Here is a 20861-nt window from a genome sequence, read left to right as displayed (position 1 = left end):
ATCTGAATCAAGCCCAGTGTCAAATATGACTAAGGCCTGGCACCATTCCCAACAGGGTTTCTGTTTAAGAGATCTTTTCTACTTGCAGCTTTTTCTATAGTGCATCACTATAGAATCTGGGCTCCTTCTGATACCATGGTAAAACCCTATATACAGACAGTTGTAACTTCTGTAAAGATTTTTTTTTTGGCCTGATAACTTTTCTTCTAAAACCATTCTGTCTGTTTAAAGGCTGTGCTCTGGGTAGGGATTTAACACAAATCTCTTTAAAAGCTCCAGTAGTTCCTTCTCGAGGCCAAATCTGGGCTCTAACACAGCTGCTGCTGCCCCAGCTGGACACGGTGAGTTTTGGCAGCAGAAGTGTGTTCCAGAGCAGAGAGACCATGTGGGAGGGTGCTTTAGGGTCCTGGAGGATTTTTGTGTAGGATGGGTGAGCTAACGGGTACCTTAGGGCTGGGGTGGAAGTGCTCATGAAGGTAAACTTCTTAAAGGGCATTTTCTCTTCTTTGTTCTTTGAAAGCAAAACTAAGGTTCCAGACTGCCTCAGACTCTGGCCAGTAAAGTAAATTTTGGGATGGAGTGGAGGAAGATTGTCTTTGAGGGTAAGAGTTGGTCTAATTTATTGCTTTGGGTTTGTCCCTTGTTTTGCCTGTAAGCACTTCAGTGTGACATCCATATACCAAATCTCAAAGAACTTCCCAGATCGCAGCCAGTTGCTGTAAAGGTACTGTTTGCCCAAAAGAGATTACCCCAAAACTTATCATCCTTGAACCTGGAAAACGAGGAGTCATGCTGAGTGAAAGTAACTAGAGGAATCTGAGAGAGAAAAAATAACTTCTGTGGGAATGACTTTTCACAGGTTAACATATTTCATGGGCCACTTGGATTTCAGGTGACTGAACCGTGTTGGAAGCAGATGCTGTTTCCTCCTTGTTCCTGTGTTTGCCACTTCCATTTTTCAACACTTGTTCTCCACTAAGCTCAAAGAGGCAAAATCAATAGTGCTCCAACATTAATAATTGAGCAAAGCAGGCAGCCAGCTGAGTAAACCTCATCTCACTTGAAATCAGAGCAGTTACTTCCAGCTTGAGCTAATATATCTGAGAATTAGGTGCAGACCGAGGTGGAAAATGGGATAAAACCATCAAAATAAAATAAAAAAGCCAAACAGCCACACTCCCCTTCCTCCCCCACCGTGCTGTGCTGTCATGATTCTCACCAAAGGAGAGGCAGAAGTGAATAAGGATTGCTCTCTTGAATTATTCTGTATTGGGTTGCAATCAGGCAGAATGGTTTGAAAGCATCTTTAGTCTGTAGGAATGAACTCTCCAGGGGTCTGAGTGCTATTTGCAGTTTCATCCCAAAGCTTAAATGATGCACTTTTTGAGAGCTGATCATATAAATACATGAAGAACAACAGAGTCTGACAAATAGCTTTTAACTTGGTGAGTGGGGAAAAAAAAAGGGGAAATAAACATTCTTCTGGAAGTGTTTCTGAAGGACATTTGGATACTCTCAAAATGCAGGGTGAGAACCCCATTAGAATATGATGTTCCACAGCATCCTCTCACTGAAACGCTGTCATCTCTGGAAAAATCTGCGATAAACTTCCAACACCCCTGGTGAAATTACACAGTCCTTAAGGGACAGGGTCTCCTAATCCCAGTAAATCATCAAGCAGTAGGATGGCTCCACTATTCTGGTGGCTTGTGCAGTTTCTGATGAAAGTTGCCCACAAGGTGCCTTCTTTGAAAGTACTGTGTTTGGGAATACCTAGATCAAACCTCCTCATAAATATTCAGAACAGGGGTCTTTTCTGAGGGATAGTCTCATTTTAGTGGGGCAGACTGTCTATTGATGGACTTGTCAGTAAAGGCATAAATCATATCTCAGACATCAGGATATAGCTGGCAAAGGAATCCAGTGAGGATTAATGCCAAGATGTCAGCAATCCAGGAGATACATGATAGCATCACTGCGGAGCCAACAGACACAGAATACTCTGTAAAGTTTTTCTTTCTTTCATGGGATCTCCAGGGTTCCTTCTGCAGTGTGTCCAGGAGAAGTGCTCTGAATCCTAAGCAGTGTGAGGAGGCAGACAGCCTGCTTTAAAGGTTTTTAAATGTTGCTGAGGGCTGGGAACATCTGCAAGGAGAGCACTCCGGGATGATGCTGAACACCCACCAGCTTTTAGGTGCTGTGCTGAGGATGAGCAGTGTGATGCACCAAAGCAGTTATCCCAAGAAGAACTGCATGCCATTTCTGTAAGGAGTAAGAATTGTGTGCCATTTCTGTAAGGGATAAGGATCAATAAAACATTATGTATTGGTGTGTGTGGAAATCCCACTACAGTGTATCAAAGTTTTCTTGAAAGGGAAGACACGGATTCCAGTTGTGGACCCAGTTTGCAGTTTGAATAAAGCCTGTGAGTTTCCTAAAAGCTCAGCTAGCTCTGCATTTCAGCAGGGTGGAGTTTGCAGCCTTTCTCCTGAACAGTAGAACAAGATCAAAGCCTTTAATTTTCATGACTTGCTATGTGCTTTTTAATCGTTTCTTTTCAACGGCCTGCAACACAACGAGAATTGTAGCATGAAGAGATTGTGATATTCACAACCAAATGAAATGAAAGCTTTGCTAGACCCATCTTTATCTCCTCTCCCAGCTCTATCTTTCCCCTTTGGCTTTCTGTGCAGCAGTTGGCAACATGTGTGAATCCAGTAAAGCCGTGCAGAGCCAGGGGAAACCCAGGAGGCAATTAATTCATCTTGAAACAGCACAGCCTAAACAGTCACCAGTGACCTGGAGTGTCTATACAGAGAGTTTAGGTAATTATGCTGCCAACTTGCAAGCAGAGCGGGGTTTTTATGAAAATTTTTTTGCAGTGAGCAGCAAATATTGTCTTTAAATGTGTCAGTGAAGGAGCAATTGCATGGCTCTCAGCTGCAGCAAGCATTTCTGGTCTTGTAGGTGCTGCCCATCAGCCTTTGAGACCAACGTGGCTCCAGTAGAGGCCACCAGGTTGGATAAAAAGCTCCAACCATGAACATGAGGGCCAGAGGAAAGAAGGGAAGAGCAGAGGCTTGTTTGTCCCTGATAATCCACTCGGATGTGTGCAGCCTGGAGGTGTACAGTTGGAATGAAAAATAAGACCATATAACATGATTCAGCTGATCCCATACAAAGGTTAGGGGCGAGGAATTCCTACGTGAGCAGAGGGAAGCTTCTCAGGGAATTTCCCCTGGCTGCCTTTCAAAGTTCTGACTGCTGCATCGTGACCTGTGAGGCATTTGTTTGGTTTGGCTTTTCTTTTCTTTTTCTTCCTTTTTTTTTTTTTTTTCCTTTCAGTTCTTGTCTGTTTTGTTTCTGGAAGAATGACATCCTGGCCCCTCACATTTCTGGAGGCAACACATACATTCCTTGCAGCTCTTTGTTACCAAGAGGACAGAAAATATTCTTCATAATTACACATGATTTGATCATTCCAGCATTTCCACCTCTTCCCAGAAGTTTTATTATCATAATTAATTTCTCTGGCATCTACTTACAGCTCTAGGCATTTTCCCAACCTTTAAACACACAGAAGTTCTGTACATTTCTCTGCTGCATTTCTTTTCCTCAATTTGCCAGTTATAAATTCTTTGCTGGTAGACTTTCCTATAACATGAGCTTTATTGATGGTCCCCATTACTGTGGTATCATGACACTCCAATGAATCTTTGCTTCACCACTCCACTGTGTTCAAAGAAAATGGCATTTTCTCTAGTTTCAAATGGAAATCTAGGGTACAGTGGGACTAAGACTCATATTTTTAGGTATTTATTTGGTGACTTGCCCAAAGTATCACAGTGTGAGGAAAGAGAATTACACTCTGGTTTCCCAACTCCAAGTCCCTACCTGCTGGGCCAGCTTGGTATTACTGTCTTTGAATGCATTTCTATTTTGTGTCAGAAAACATTCTGCAGTTTCCAGTCTATGCAGGACAAATCACTTTCTCAAATGGCTTTAAGGAAAGGTGAACCAAGAGGAAAGTGATTTTAAGAACCAAGGATTCCTATTGGGAAATTATCTTCTACCACTTCTGGATATTGCATAGAAAAAGATCTTTTGCTTAAGAGAGATCTGAGCTGTGATCTGAACCACAGAGTATTAATCATATCTATGTGTGATTGCACTTGTCCTTAATAAATTTCTTTGATGTCAGAGGGATGTAAGAGAGATGATCTCAAACAATGTTGGGTTTTAATAGCCAACCCAGCTCACATTAAAAACATCAGTTTCAGCCTCCCGTTGATTTCTGTGAGAGCCGGTAGATTACTGAAATGAGAAACTCCAAGCACAGCTCTGGGATGATTCAGTGTAATCCATCGGTCACCACACAGCAGGCAGAGCTGTTCATTAGCCTGAACTTCTGCATGTCCCCTGGAACAGTCATGTACTGCAGTGGTGGAATTCATCCTACCTCTGTCATTACAAATTCATTGCATAGGCTGCCAAAGTCTCGCAAATTCTCACTTTTCATCTGTTTAAACCCAACCCCACATAATGCTCTCAACGTGACTCACAAGACCCACAGGTATCCTCAGTCTGAATGCAAGCCACCCGTGTCTGGAATGGGAACAACAGCTCCAAAAGCAAAGCTGCTGACGGAGACACCAAAATCTTGCTCTTTGTCAGACTGAAACTGAGCCAAAAGTCAGGTTTCAACCTATGCAGAACTTGGCCAAGCCTTACTATTAATTTGGCTTCCAACACAAGCAGCGCAGCACTGTAATACAAAACTCCCTTGGTGGGTAAACCATTTTCTCTGTACATTTGAATTACAGCTGAGTAGGATTAGAAATGTCCTGGTGTGGGCAGCTTTCTCCAGTGTCAGAGAGAGAGCAGGGTCTCCTGGCTCAGCACCGTGAGCCCTGGGGTGGTTCAGTGTGAGAAAGTGGTGAGCAGTCTGGTGGGGTCTCCAGTCCTGTCAGGTTGCCCTCCCAAGACTGTCACAGGAGAGAAGTGGTCACCAAGTCCATCATGGCTGGAGAGAGCAGTTTGCCAGGCTTAAACATGGTGACTGGTGGTACCCAACACTGTCCTAAGGAATTTCACTTCATTTGCTCCATATAATAGTTTTACCAATGAACTGGACAAGGACTTAAAACAAACAAAAAAAGGAATCAGCCTCAAAAGAAGAATAAAAAGGACTTCAAAGCATTTTGCTTACATTAATTAAGCTATATGTCCGTGTCAGTCTGTGTCAGCCAACACACAGTCAGCAATCCTTATCTCTGCAGCTGACAAAGGTCTAATTGCCTGACAAATGTACAGCCCTTGGGACTGCAGTGGCAAAAGCAATTTCCTTCTGCACAAAGGAACCTTAACGAAAGCCCCTCCTGCTTAATAAGAGCAGGAGAGATTAAGGGACAAAGGTAGGGATGTGGAGCTGGGCTGCAGCCAGACAGGGGCTGCACGGAGTGGGTGGGGACCAGAGGAGCCCCAGGCAAGGGAAGAGGTGCCTGTGCCATCCCTGCTAGTCTAGGGGACCCTGCCACATGCCCCAAACACAGGTGCCACCTTGGGGCAGCCTCCAGGATTCCTCGATGCTGTCAGTCCCTCGGGGGTGGGAACCAGGTCATTGCCAGCAAAGATGATCTCGGGCCCCTCGACTGCCTCCACTTGCCTGAACAAAATTTGGCCACTTGTTGCCAAGGCGTTTGGGGATGAAAGCGCCGGGATTGGGGAGAGAAAAAGTGTTAGTAACAACAGTGTTTCTTTGTTTCAAGAGTAAAATTTAATGCAGAATACAAAGCTGACCCTGGGGTGAAAGCCATCACTGAGCGTCCTCAGAGGCTGCTCTCCCACGCCTAAGCCCAACCCAGCAAATCTTTGATGCATTAGCATCTAAAAGTGAGAGAGAGGGAAACTCCCTCCTCACAATTTGATCTAGGGAGAGAATAAAACAGCAGAAACGGTAAAGGGTGGTTAATGTGGATTTTTCAGCAGATACTGATACAGGACAATTTCCCCATTTTCTTTCTGGTTTAGAAATAAGACTTCATGGACACAGAGATGGTCCTGAAAGAGCTAATGAGGCATAAAGCTGAGTGAAAGGAATCATGTTTTGGGGCTGTTTGCAACAACTTTTTCTCCTTCCCCTCCCCCCCCCTCCCTCCCATCCTTAAAAAAAGAGGAGTTAACACCTGGGCTTGCTTTGCTATGCCATTTTTCACATTTGCAGTTGTTCTCAGGGGAATCAGAGTGACAGATTTATGCAAAGGTGTAGTTTGGATCTTTTCTTGCCCTGGAGCAAGGCTTTTATCCGACGCTTTTCTTCCCCCCTTCATGAGGGGATGGTGAAGAGGAGGAATGCATCACACTTGGGAACGGCAAAGAAAAAGATCTTTCACAGCTGTTTCCAGCAGCCGGGATATATTTAATCTGAACTAGAGATTAACAAGCACCTCTGTGAAAGAGATATTTTCCTTCCCTCTGTGGTTGTTATCACCTGTGCAGCAGATGAGGCTTGGTGATGAACCTCAGCAGTGACCTCGTGGTGAGAGGATGGAGGGCTGCCATGGGAAGGCTGCAGGCGAGTGACTCGGTGCTCTTAATTCAGAGAAACTCCTGCAACGGATCGACCCTCCAAGAAATCTGGACAACTTCTTTGGGCTATCTGCATTGCAAATGGCACTTGTGAGTGTTTCAGAACCTCAGGCTGTGCCTGTGCCCAGCTCCAGCTCCAGCAAGCCTCTGCACAGCAGGGTTTTCAGCAGGGTATCTGCAGAAAGCAGCTCTTCTCTAACTATTGCACTGGAGACGGGATGAGCAGAGGAGGTGTCTCCTGGTGTCTCAGTGCTACATGAACATGGATGCAAATGAGCAATGGTAAATCTTCAGGAGCATGAGAATTCCTGCTGTCTCCTAAGCCTTCCTTCAGGGCGGTGAGCCACGAGCAGCAGTTTGGAATGTGCCCTCCTAGAGAGCAGTTATGTTTTCTCTCCACTGCTCAGTGTGCAAATGCCATGAAATCCCCTGTCCTTCAATCTGTAGGTATTTGAGAGGCAAAACGTGAGAGACGGAACTATTAACACCTGTATGGGCTTTCCTGTGATGCTTGTCTCCATGCTATCTGAGTGCCACAAACACATTAGTGGATGTGAATTCACAGTCCCTTTATGCAGTAAGAAGCTGGTACCTGTGTGACCTACCAGGCCTGGCATTTTTGTCCCCAGATCTTATCCTTCTGGTCAATCTCTCTCTCCATCCTTAGGTTTCAGTCCAGTATGAAAGTCTTGCCTCTACTCGTAGGAACAGAGTCTTCTACACAACTAAAAAAAAATTAAATAGACTGCCCTGGTGAAGAGACCGTTGAAACCTTTTCTACAAAAATCTTGCCCAAGATAAACATGTTAAATGTGATATTTCAGCCTGAACACTTAAAGCAATCCAAAGAGGAGCCAGGCATCTCTGCTGACAGGTGATATAATACAGCAAATCATTTGCTTTGGCTGCTGCTGGACCTTGTAGCTGTCACTGGCTCCAACACTCTCTGCTTTGTGCATGTGTCACCAACACCTCAAGTGGTAGCCAAGGGACAGCTGTCCTGGCTTGACATCGTGCTGGCTGCTGTGTGTGTGCAAATGCACCGATTTAAGCACAGCAGTGAAGCAGTCGGGCTCTGCCACTGGGTCATCAGCAATGGCATAGATGAGTTGCACTTGGCAGAGACAGGTTCAGAGGTGGGACTGTTCCCTCCTTGGCAATGCTGGTGGTGTCTGTGAGCATCTTATTGCCAAGGAAGTCAGGAGCAGGACCGAGTGGCCAGCAGTTACCCACCAGCAGCACTGCCCTCATTGCTGGCCTTCCAGCGAATCCTTCATGAATGTTGCTCGCATTGCTAACCCAGTTCCTGAGGGAAGCAATTCCCCTGAGTCAGGAGGACAGTTGTGCTCAGCAACAAGCCAGCTGATTTCCAGGAGAAGAAGGAGCAATCTCCGGTGTGGGAGCTGGATCGGAGCCCATTTCACTGCCTTGGCCACGTGCTTGGGTTAACTCACTGGGTTAAGAGTAGTTTTTTATCCTTTGGTAAGGATAATTCCTAAAATCCAAATAAACCTCCTGCACAACAGCAGGGGGGTGTGCTTTCACATCAGCTGCTCTGTGGGTAGAGTGACTGTGTCAAAGACCTGGAAAACTCTGTTCTAGAGCACACCAGAGAAGAACAAGATCTACTCAGGGTGGAAAAACACAGAGCCCATATGCTAATGGAGCAGGGCCTTGACCCATTTTGTGAGGGTGGTCTAGATGGTTTGATGCCCTCTCAGTGGCTGTTTAAGAGAGAATCTTGCTGCCTGGTGGTTGGGGAATAGGTGGTTCTTGGGGAGTGGGCACATTTCATGTGAGTGTTGCTGGATATTGGTGGGAAGGTTATGACCCTCCACTGGCAGGGACACAGCTTATAAGGCCACCCCAGGTAAGGAAATTGACTCTTCTCCTTCTCTTGGTACTTCATTTGAAACGGCCCAGAAACAGAAGTAGGTGTGGGGATGCCCATGAGACAAAAGGCGGGGGCTGATGGCAGGGCTGTGGTGGGGCAAGCAGAGCAGCTCTGTGGCTTTGGGAAGGTCAGGAGCACAGGGGGCAGCTGAGAGGGAGGGCATGGCACTTAGGACAGACCCAGCTTTCTGCAGGACAAGAGGCAATGCAAGCTGGCCAGTGTGAGACTGCTGGGCAAAAGCTGGCATTACAAAAGGGCTGAGAGGGGGATGTGAGGAGTCCCTGGTGGTGTTTGCACTGGACACCTCTAATCAGTGACCAAGGCAAAAAAACAAAAAAGGCTTAGGATTCTTATTGTACCTTTTTTATTCTCTTGTCCCGATTTCTCAAATTGTACCATGCACTGGTCAATTAGTTAACTTAATTCCTTATTTTGCTCCCTCTTTGCCTAAAATTTTCCTTGACAAGCTGCTTCCCTCTCTGCCCTTTCCTTCCTGTACTGAGTCTCTTCCTTCCACTGCCTATGCCTTTTTCACAGTTCCTAACTTTCTCTTGGGCTCTGCATCCCTGCATCTGCCTCATTCTCGTGTTATTTCCTATCCCTTCATCTGTGGGACTTCACTTCATGGGGTGCAGGGGCATTTCTAACCCTGTAGGAATCTGCCACTCAGTAGAAGGGCTGCCTTGCCCCTCTTTCCCACAAGTCTCCCCCTCCAGATGTGCATGCACATCTGTACACAAGGCATACATACCCCCACAGCCAGGAGACTGAAGTCAAACCCAGCTCAAGGAAATGCCAGCTCCAGTGGGATTTACCCTTCCAAATCTAGAACTCTTTGGGTGCTGCATGAGACATGGATGGCTCAGAGTTGTTTTTCTTACCACATCCCTGGAAAAAAAAACAACAGGTACTTCACTGATTAGTGCACTTTGAGAGAAGAGAATTGTGCTGAAAATTAAGCATCTCTTGGTTTATAATGAAAAATATTTTAAGTAAAAATGCTTTAAATTACATAAAGGTGTTTTGTAAGAGAACTGTCATATACCATAAGACAACTTCACGGGAAAAACATCTGTAATGAGAAACAAATCACACTGACCTTTGCTATAGGGCTTGAAAGCAGGTTTCTTTGGGGTTGTGGAGACTCATTTGCCCTCCAGCAGTGGAAGAATTAAGATGTTATGTTTAACATAAACAAGAGGGGTTTAATCCCAAATCCTTGTGTGAGAGCACTTTGTGTTCTCTTAAAAGTTCAGTAATTCCATAAGCAAGATAGACAGTTGGGTTATTTTAGTCTCAGTGAAAACAGGGGAGGGACAGAAGGGACGTCAAAGGGAATTAACTCATCAGAGTAAGAACCCAGTTGTGAAAACTGAGCAGAGTGTGAGTTCAATTGCATTAACTATACATGCTGCCAAGGTCTCTCATTATAAGATGCCCTTTTCCCCTATTTGTTCTATCCAGGCGAACTGCAGGAAGAAAGTTTGATCTGCATGGGATCATCCCAAGTCAGGGCTGAGCAGCCTCCTGGACACACGTGCCCATTGTTGCTGAGTCAGTAATAGCACGAGAGTCATGATTCTCATTACCACGTGGAACCTACACAAGATCCTTTCAGGTCAGATGCTGGTTTCTGAGTGATAAAGGAAAGGTAAGGTGGTTTCTGTGAACTGAAAGGCCACACAAGTCTGTGTTGATCCTGGTGATCTGCATCTGCTGGATGTACCTGCACATCATATCTGCACCAGCAGAGTGGGCCTTGCTTGGGAGCATCTTGGCCCTTTTGAAAGGCAACCCCTTCCACAGCTCAGGGTTGTCCTGCCTCTCTTCTGCTGGGGGCACAGAGGGGAGGCAGCCCCAGCAATCTGTTGCCATTCAGCAGCACTGAATTCATTTCAGGAGACCGTGTCAAACATGTTACCTCCAACTGTGACTCAAAAATTCAACTTTTTGAAAACAGGAGAGACAGGATATATATCCAGAAAACTTGATATATTAAAGCAAAAGCAAAACATTTCACATCTCCATCCTTTTGTCCAGACAAGAAGCCAAAGTCCTACAATATTGCTGTTGGATCAGGACTTACACACACGGCATCACTTTCTCCATCACTCGCCTGTCGTTCTGCAGCTGAAGAGACCAATGTGAGTAATGGGGTGCTGGAGAGAATATTACTCTGGCCCAAAATCAGGCCAAAATTGCCTTCACTTGGTGGAGTTAGGATTGAAGTGCAAATTGTACTTTGCTAATAAAGTTTTTCTTCAGGAGTGACCAATGAAAATTGCTCCATACTTGTGTAAGGCTGGCCAGTAGAAAAAAATGTGGTTCTTGGAAAAAGAAGCAGAAAAGTAAATAGAAGTTGTGGTGCTGCCCATTCCCTGGCTCTTTGGAGACCAAGCTCTATGATCCTGAGTTCATCTCTGGTGTCTGCAGGAGAAAAGGATGTTGAAAATCTGGGGCAATTAAGCTACAACAATGACTGATAGTCTGGTCATCCTGCCACCAAGTGAAAGAAACTGTATTCAGTTTATTCAAGGGGATATCTAATTATTGGATTATTGGGTTCTTTTTTTCACATAGCAGACAACAGCAAAAAATGAACCCATGGGTGAAAGATAAAGCCAGGCAGATCCAGAATGGGATAAAGCATGAGATTTTAGTATGGAAACATCTGACTGAGGGATGATCTAGCTTCTCCAAAACCTGAGATTCTAAAGTGAGATGTGTGTGTCTTTATTCCACTCTTCTCTAAGTTCAGTTATGATCATGACACAGGAGTCCCTGAGTGACATCATCTAGCCAGAGTGGTCAGATTAGACTTTTCTAACAGCTCCTCTGCCTTTAAAACCTCTGATGTTTAAGAAGTGCATTTACCTGAACCAGAGTTCACCCCAGGGACAGGGGAATTGAGACATCTTCATTCAGTTCTCCCCAGCTGTGGGAATGATCTGTGTAGATATTTTTCCCATCGTCAGTCGTGTCAGTGGTATGTGTTATGCAGATGTGTGTCCACTGGGAGCTGCGCTCAGACAGCACATTTCACATTGATTTATGAACAGACTTATGAGCGCAGCAACTTCTGGCCTCCACTGGCTTGGGCTGGAACCAGCTTGCATGTTGTTGCTATTCTTTATTCTCGGACCTGCAGCCATGGCTCACGAACCAGATGCTGCAGAAATGCGGAGCTGAGGAGGTCCTTGCCTCTTTCAGAAAGAGCCTGGCATGAAGCAAGGGAGTTGTTGGTTGCCAAGGGAGTCCAAGGAAAAGATGGGTGGTAAACATGGTCAGACCTGATGAGCTGGAAAAGCAGTGGGTGTGGCAACAAGTTGGGTAGGCAGTGGTGGGCCAAGGCTGGGTTTGTCCAGAAAAAGTTGCTGCAGGACTCAGGGCGTGAGAGGAAAGAGCATTTTTGTTGTGTGAATGGTAGGAAAGGTACATGTGGGAGAAGCTACAGGGATAGTGTCTAGACAACTTTGAGAATAGAGAGGAAAGTCTAAGGTGAGGATGACATCTGGGTTGTAAGTCCAAGTGATGGATAAGAGGAGGTGATAGTACCAATGATTATGAAAGGGCTAAAAGGTCACTTGGAATGAGAAAAACAGTTCACCTTCAGCCATGATGTGTCAGATGTCCCCAGATGTCAGGGAGCCAGACTAAGATGGGAGTTTTGGTAGGAGACACGGAAAGAGGTCCAGATTCAAAGGAAACTGCATTTGAATTGTTGAAATTCATCAGAGATCAAGGCAAAGGGAAAGGAGAGCAGGACCCTGTGGCCACAGTGATGGCAGGATGGAGAAGGGGTATTGTCTTCAAACTGAAAGAGGGTAGGTTTAGATCAGATGTTAGGAAGAAATTTTGTACTCTGAGGGTGATGAGGCACTGGGGCAGTTTGCCCAGAGAAGTTGTGGATACCCCATGCCTGGAAGTGTTCAAGGCTGGATTGATGGGGCTTTGAGCACCCTGGTCTAGTGGAAGGTGTCCCTGCCCATGGCAGGGGGTTGGAACTTGATGATCTTTAAGGTGACTCCCAATCCAAACCATTCTGTGATTCTCTGAAGATGGACAGGGGAAAGGGTAAAGGTCAGAGGGGGACAAGAAAGGACAGAAAGATAGAATGAAGGTGTAGGTAAAGATCCCCATCTATATCAGTTCTTTGATTCTTCTACTCACTTTTTCATTCAAATTCTAATTGGTATTGCAGAAAGTCTTTTTACTGCTATACATAAAGTAAATCTTTCCAAACTCTTTAAGACAGCAGTATTCCCAGCTGATCCCCAAAGACAGATCTTGTTTCTTCATGGTCATGACTACTTCAGAAGAAAAAGATACAAAGAACTATGACCAGGGAATGTGATTTTTTTTTTTTAACAGAAGTCACCCAGTCCAGCCATTGGTACAAAAATAGTTAAATATGATGGACCAAATATCAAACTATGAGAAGAATGACTCGAATTAGAGAAGCATAGATAGGAGAAGCTAACAAAAACATCTCTTCCTGTAGGGACACTAACACAGCCAAATATTCGTCTTTGTAGGTCACCCAGTTTAAAGAGGAATGGGCAGGGGGAAAGAAATCTGGGTTTGATATTTTGTACCCTGGACTACAAAGGAATCACTGCGGATATATAAATAAAAGACAGCTGGGCTGAGGTTTCAGATCACCTACAACCATCAGAAAGGCAGCCAGACTTCGAGCACAGTGCTCTCCTCTTTGATACCTGGCCTAATGCTCAACTCTGTCAATACTTTAAAGGCAAAGAGAGAGACAAAGCAGAGATATGTTTTATTAAAGGGCTTAAATCACATGCATTGCCGCAGAAACAACAAAGAAAATTACGTAGCCCAGAAGGAGAAACCTTTGGTTTAAATATCTGTGAAGATGTTGTGGCGTAAAAGGAAGAGCTCCTGCCTGGGAAAACCATGAGCCTATCACAAAATCTACAAGGCTATCTAAGAGGAGGAAGTGAATGAATGACTGTGGCACATGGATGAGTGGCTCAAAGTGCAGCCTGAGCAGTAATTGGCTCTATTGGTGCTCCTCTGATTAGCTGGTTTTGGCTACAGCACTTGTCAGACCCATGCTGAGTTCACAGCACAAAAGTATTCACACTGCACTGAAGAACGTCTCAGATCAGCCGGTGGATCCCTGCAGAGAAACAGCAAACACAGATCTGAAGGATGTGGTCTCCAGGGAGGGTTTCCAAATCTTTACTGCATGTCACTAATTCCTTGTTATCTAGAGCTGGAAAAGAAAGGACTCCTGGAATGGATTCAGATGCTCCTGTTACTTTTCACTACCTCAGAAATGAAGGAAGAGATGAGAAAATTGATGACGCTTCTGTGGAGAGACATTTAAAAGCAAAATTACATTAATCACTGTGATCTGAATGTAGATAGTTCAAATTCTTCACCAAAATACTGCTCTGAAAGTTGCCAACGATCTAAAACAACAAAGGGATCAGCTTGTCGGGATGGGAAGAAAAGGTTACACACTGCTGAATCTCCAGAGAGACTCCTCTCAGGGAGAGGTCTCAGCTGAGGATATCTCACAGAGGGCACAGAAGCAAGCCCTTACAGTGACAGGGGGCACAGCACCAGCAAACACAAATGGAAGAGAACAAGGAAATCAGGCACTTTCAAGTGAGAGGTATTTTTACGTGCAGACTTGCACACCTGCTGTGTCCACTCCAGAGTTATGGCTGAGACCTCCTTTCAGCTCATCCAGCTCATTCAGCTCTGAACTCATCTCCGTGAAGTCCTGCTGTATTCTCAAAATGCCAGCACAACTCAGCAGAATGATAGAGAAATTCCACAGAACGTTAATTATTTGCTTCCACACTGTGGTAATCAACTCCAAAAAGCATATTGGAGAGGATCAGCCAGCACCCAGCATATGCCAGCAGATGCTGTTGTGTTTTCTGAGCTGGCTCACTGATCCAAACACTCCAGTCAAATATAAGCAGTTTAGACTATTAATAGCAGTATAAAGGAAAGACATCCATATTTTGCCTGTGAGCTGCCTATGTCCCTCCCTTTCTCACCCTGTCCTCTCCCCCAGCTGTTACGTGGTGGCTAAATTAAATGTGAGGAACAGCAGAACAGGTCACAGCTTACATCAGATATTTCCAGAGTGGTTTGAGGACAATTGGCCATTATGTACTTGCAACACACAGTAAGCAGAGATGAAGGTTAAATATGAGGCTTTTCTACCTAGAAGATACCAATCTTGTGTGCATACACAGAAAAAATAGCAATTGCATTTCAGGCAAGCTAGGAATTCAGGCAAGCCCAAACAAAACCAACCAACCTTTGGTTAAAAAAGACCTGATCTGCTTTTTGGGGCTCTATCTCCACAGGAGTGGCCCTGATAGTAACACACCTGTATGTTGCTGCCCACACTCAACATGAGATTCGTGTTGCTGAAGCTGCCAGGCTCTGACACCAGTCATATACCTTGGAGAGACATGGAAAGATCACCTTGGATGGGCTGAACATCTCTCCCATCACTTGCAGCTCGTCTCTTTTTCTTCACATGACCCCCATGTCTTTGCCAACATCTCAAAGGGCTCAGTAGAAACCCGAGGTTCGTACAGGATTGCACAAAATGCCTCCAGAACTGCTCCACCTTTGTCTAAAGTCAACATCCATCTCAGTTCTTTGTGTTTCTTTGTACCCCTTATTTATGTAGCTAAAAACTGTTGATTGGGGTCTGAAACCTTCTCTACCACAGTTTAGTCCCTTTAGGTCCCAAAGGAAAAAGCAGTTTTTCCTAATGGTTAACATTAAGGAAATTTGAGCTGGTTGGTCTGTTGGGAATTCATTTCAGAATTGTCTTTTAAGCTTTTTTCCTGGAAGTTGGAAGCAATTTGTTGATCTTCAAGAAGCAGATTATGGGGGGGAAGTTAGAAAAACTCTGGCTTTCTGAGAGTTTTTTTAGGAAAAAAAATCAAAATCTGTTTCCGTTTTAGCGAGAACGAACTTTGCTGTTCTTGCATAAAGCTATGATGAAGTACATTGTAGGATCAAGCCATCATGGAATATGAATATTACTTTGTTAAACTCTTCAGCACACAGCTGAGTCTGATGAAACTGCTCCAGAGGGAGGCACTTGTCACTGAAGACATTTTGTCTCGCTGTTGTGAAGTTGGCTCAGCAGTATTTAACTGATGATTCATTTTTTTAGCACATTATTTCAAACCCCAGTCATGCACAAGGACCCCCATAGCAGGCACAGCATGAACATGGAAAAAAGAGGCACCTTCTGCTCCCAAGAACTCCTAGTCCTTGTAAAGGACTGTAGGGGCAAAGTAAGACAGATGGAGAGTGAGATTAAAGAAACCAGCCAGGACATGCTGTCAAACTTTGAGTAACCATCACAGCTAGGGAGAGATCTAACTGGGACTGTGAGTCTGTGATATTCATACAAAAAAAAAAACCAAAAGCAAAAAAAAACCAAAGCTCCAAATGATTTTAACCATCCCATGCCCATTCCACGCTATTATTCCGAGTGAGATCACATGTGGGAAAAGGAGAACAGTGAAACAGAAAGAGGCTCTTTGGGGCTGTGAGTGTTGCAGTGCCCCCAGGGATCTTTGGGAGAAGCTCTACAGCAGTTCTTACGTGGGGAGAGGATCAGACTGAGCCATCAGCCAGAAATCCGGAGAAGCTAAAACTTTCTCAGGCAGTTCTAAGAGGAAACAGTGGGAAGTGAAAATAGATCAAGACCCGACTTTTACCTTGCTCACCAGATGTATTTTGGAAAATGATTGGAGGAAGAGCTGTTCTTCCTTACTTGCAAATTTTTCTCCAGCCTTATTTGAAGTGGGAGAAGTGGGTGACCAGGGTTACAAGTTCCACCCCCCACCCCCAATCTTCACTTTCCCAGGATTTCCTTTCCCAGCAGGAGCTGTGCACAGCCCTCTTCTCTACTGGGACCCTTGCACTTCCAGCACCCTACGAGCCATACCGTCACCTTCCAAAAGCCCTGGGTGTCACCAGTGCCCACCCCGGGGCCAGGGGTTCCCTGGCAGCAGCTGCTCTCACCCTGGAGTGCGCCAGCCCTTCCCATCTCTGCTCTTTTACATCTTGTCCTCTTGGCATTCTCCGTCCCGTCCACCTCTTCCCTTTGCATTCCTCCTCTTTGCAACTCTGCCTTTGCATCCCTCCCCTTTGTATCCCTCCCTTTTCACCTCCCCCTTTGCACCTCTCTCACTTAACATCCCTCCCCTTTGCCTCTCTGCCCCCTTGCATCTCTGCCTTTTCCCATCCCTCCCCTTTGCATCTCTGCTCCTCGCATCTCTCCCCCTGCACACCCCCTGTCCCTGGACCGTCTGCATCTTCGCCCCTTTGCACCTCTGCCTGCTCGGACCTCAGCCCTTGGGGCATCTGCCCCTTGCACCCTCCACTCCTCCCTATCGCCCCTTTGCACGCCCATCCTTCCGCTCCCCTGCCCGTTCGCATCTCCGCCTCGCTGCCTCCCTTCCCTCTGCCCCCGGCACCTCCCGCACCTCTCCCGCACCCCGGGTCGCCCGCAGCCTCCGGGGCAGCCCGGCAGCTCCTCCGAGCCGCTCCAGCCCCCCCGACCCCCGTCCCCAGCCCGGCAGCGCCTCCGGGCCGCTCCAGCCCCCTCGACCCCCGTCCCCAGCCCGGCAGCGCCTCCGGGCCGCTCCAGCCCCCCCGACCCCCGTCCCCTGCCCTGCCCGCCCGGCCCGGAGCCCCCCGCGATGCCGCCCCCGGCGCGGCTGCTGCCGCTGCTGGCGCTGGTGCTGGGGCTGTGTCCGGGGGTCCGGGGGGGTGCCGGGGGGGGCTGCCAGCTGCCCGCGGAGTGGCGGCCGCTCAGCGAGGGCTGCCGGGCCGAGCTGGCCGCGATCATCGTCTACGCGCGGGTGCTGGCGCTGCACCCCGACCCCTACGGCGCCTACAACTACCTGCCCTGGCAGAGGGACCCCCCCGGCGGCCCCCAGCAGGGAGCGGGGGGGCTCTTCTACTCGGCCGAGATCGAGCTGCTGTGCGACCAGGCGTGGGGCAGCATGCTGGAGGTGCCCGCCGGCTCCCGCCTCAACCTCACCGGCCTCGGCTACTTCTCCTGCCACTCGCACACAGTCATGCAGGGCTACGCTTATTTCTTCTTCCTCCGGTGAGTCCCGGGATAGGGGGGTGCGGGGAAAGGGGTGGGATGCCGTATCCCGGCTCCAGGGCATCTCTCCGGTCGGGGGGATGCGCGCCCGCCCCTGCCCGCGGGGTTCTCTCCGCCCCGCTGCCGCTCTCCTCGCAAGCGCCTTCTGTTTTGCGCTTCCACCTACAGTTTCATTGGGAAAAAAACTCCCGAAACTCCAAAAGCCCATAATATTCCAGTATTGCCGGGCAGCAGATGCACGGGGAGCTGCTGCTGAGTAGGTCCTAGATGCTGCTGCTTTTGTTTTTACGGTGGGACGGTCACGGAGCTGGAGGGAGGCCAGCTCCGAAGTTTGGCATTGGAGTGTAAAACCCATCCCCAAATACTCTCCCGATAGCTTTCCATCGACTCTCCCGAGTCCCAGCCAAACCCTAACTTTGGGCTCATCGAAAGACTAAGAAAATAAACCACAATGTTGGAACAGAGCCACCACAGTGACCTTTCAACACAAGAGCGTTTGCGAAATACTACTCAGTGGCTTGTTTTGAAATACTCGGTATATTCTTACACTGGGTGCGTAATGAAACTCATTTTGATGCTGTCTAGGGCTTAGTCTGGAGTAATATCTTTAAACACGTTTTACAGAAGTTATTTATTGACTGTTTGAAGGAGTACTTAAACTCTGGGATCAAGGGCAAAGTGATGCAAATTCAGTAGGAGCTATGGCTCAAAATACAGATTTGCCTCCTTTATGGGGTTTCACTGGTGTCTGCAGGGTGGTAGGAGCCTGTTAGTTCATTCCTGCTGCTGCCTGATCCAGTCCCCATGGTGGAAATTGCCATCTTGGAGACTTAAGTGCCAGGAGACCTGAGAGCCACTTGTCAGCTAAAAGTCTGTGTGACTTTGGTGGCACTTGTTGAGCCAGGCTGAGGTATGATGGGTGACTTCTGCAGGAGAGAAAGTGCTGTTCATTCTCACAGTGCAACTTGTGTTTCAGAATGGATGAGAACTACATCCTCCTGCCACATGGAGTCAACTTCCAGGAGGCGATTTTCCCTGATACCCAGGAGAACAGAAGGATGTTTGCCAGCCTTTTCCAGTTTTCGAACTGCTCGCAGGCACAGCATGTGCTGAGCTTCTCCAGTGACTGGGAGATTCAAGAGGATAACCGGGTAAGGGATTTATTTGCTCTCCACTGCTTGTTTTCTAAGTGGGCCACAGGCATTTCCATGTCCTTTGTGAACATATGTATACAAATGTCGAGCAGCAGGTCCCTGATTTTCCTGTTCCTTGGGTTGTGGTATCATTGGCAAAGTAACACACTGGTGGGAAGATATTAAGCTCTGTTTTCAAAGCTGGCCTCTGTGTTAGCTCTTTAGCTTCCCGTGGACTTGTGCAAAGCTTGGTATCAACTTGCTCATGAGCAATAGGTGGAAAACCAGTATTGCTTGCAATCCTGTCCTACTGCACCCAGATCATTCCTGGGTTTGCTATCCCTAGACCCTATTCTTTAACCTCAGATGAAATGTTCAAGAGCAGAGCTTCGCTTTTGTACCTCTGTGTTCATCTCATGTAGTGAGAGCAGTGCCTGGACCACGACAGACTGTAAGGGATTATTCTTGCCTGAGTCCACATAACAGCATAAACATCTACTGAACTAATTGCCCTAAGCTGTCTTTGTAGCAGCTGGGGGAAAAGAGACTCTTGAGGGCACATTTCTTCTGAGTCATGAGGGCACAGTTCGTCTGAGTGATGCCAACACTTCTGAACAAGCTGAAAGAAATGTCTCTCCTTTCAAGGGAGGCCACAGCAAACAGTGCACCCCCTAGGTAATCCTCCCTTAAGAAAGTATGGAAAGTCCAATGATGCCCACTAGTAGTGGCTTCTGAGCTCTTTTATGGGACTGTAGTGTGTGTAATAAATGCAGGATTTTAATAAATACTTATTTGGCAGAAAGCAGCAACCTGTTGTTACGTGTGTGCATGTTCTGGATGTGCATGTACTTTTGAAGAAGTGGAACTTGGAGAGCTGGTTTAGTGCCAAACCTTGTTTTGTGGTTTCCCCTGGTAGCTGGGAACATGATAAGCATCTCTTCAGGTCAGGATGGACAGGACAGGTGTCATCGCTTGTGTCTTCCGTGGATTCACCTAGGGCACAGTGTTTATGTATGGCAGCAGATGCACAAGTGGCTTGTTTGGGAGATGGATGGAGAGAGTTCAGTGGCTCTCTGAGCCCTTTCTTTTCACCAGCTGGCTGAATGCCAACATACAAAGTTTGAGTTGCTGTGTGGCCATCTGGCTGGTGACACAGCCCCTCTCCTTGGGATGCCCCGTGAGTGAGTGTTTTCTCACTGCTGATATTTCGGGGAGGGAGTGGGGAACACTGCTGTTCAATTATATATTTGGGAACTTCAGCAGGAATTGATGTTTAAGAGAAAATTAGTCGTCTTACAATTAGATCACAGAGCTGTAACCCTGGCTGGGGAAGAAGGGAGAGGTGGAGAGCCCTGGTCCCAGCCCTGCCTCCTCAGTGCCAGCCCCCAGGCTCCCCAGTGCCCCAAGCAACAGATTTGGCAAGTAAAAGTGCTGCTGCTGCCAAATCCACAGATTTTTCTCCAGGAGAGCAAAGTGGCATTGGGGGACCATCAGATACAACTGCCAGTGCCCGATTGTGATGCCTCTGCATTGTTCATTTAGTTGTGCTGAGCTCATTGTAGGGGACCTTGATGGGTTGGTGCTCGTTTATGCCAGTAGTGACTCTCACCAGTCAGATTTAATGGAAATCACAAGGCAGAAGCCCCAGGGTAAGTTGGGGCAACCCTGAGCACATGTATCAAAAGTGCATTTCAGCTGTTGCACTCTTTGACCCTGCAGCTGTGACCAGACCGGGGGGGATTAGAGCTGCTGGTCCTACAGACCGGGCCGGGGGCTTTGCATGCCTCAACACCCACCCGTCCAGGGAATAAATTCAGCACAACTGATGGACACTTTGTCTCCCCTTCGTAATGAAAAGTAAAAGCTTCCTCTGCACCAGTTAAAAATAGCTCAGGCTGACTGTGCTCCCATTCAGCTCCTGCATCTGTGTTTGCCCAGCCGAGCGCCGGCTCCTGGCGCCTGCGTGCCCCAGCCTGGGAAGGGGATGACATTTCTGGCTTCTGTGATATTAGGAATTTGTTCCCCAGTTCTTCCCAGTGCAGGTGTCCATGCCCAGGGTGCATCTCTCTTTAGTGTTTTGCTTCTCTCTCTGCCTCGTTACATCCAGCGG

General features: G+C 47.0%; 1 protein-coding gene across 1 annotated transcript in view; it reads left to right on the top strand.

Moving 5' to 3' along the window:
* Positions 1-17124: 17124 nt before the first annotated feature.
* CCDC3 (coiled-coil domain containing 3) overlaps positions 17125-20861 on the top strand; it is a 37320-nt gene continuing 33583 nt past the window's right edge. Inside the window, exons 1-2 of the mRNA XM_050324285.1 lie at positions 17125-17618; positions 18595-18769. Coding sequence (XP_050180242.1) covers positions 17206-17618; positions 18595-18769 — 588 coding nt within the window. The 5' untranslated portion in view covers positions 17125-17205. The remainder of the gene's footprint in view (positions 17619-18594; positions 18770-20861) is intronic.

Source organism: Myiozetetes cayanensis, unplaced genomic scaffold (assembly GCF_022539395.1).
Source record: "Myiozetetes cayanensis isolate MyiCay16 unplaced genomic scaffold, myiCay2020 scf3, whole genome shotgun sequence".
NCBI classification, from domain to species: Eukaryota; Metazoa; Chordata; class Aves; order Passeriformes; family Tyrannidae; genus Myiozetetes; species Myiozetetes cayanensis.
Note: the sequence above shows the minus strand (reverse complement) of the source record. Positions and strands in the feature narration are given on the sequence as shown.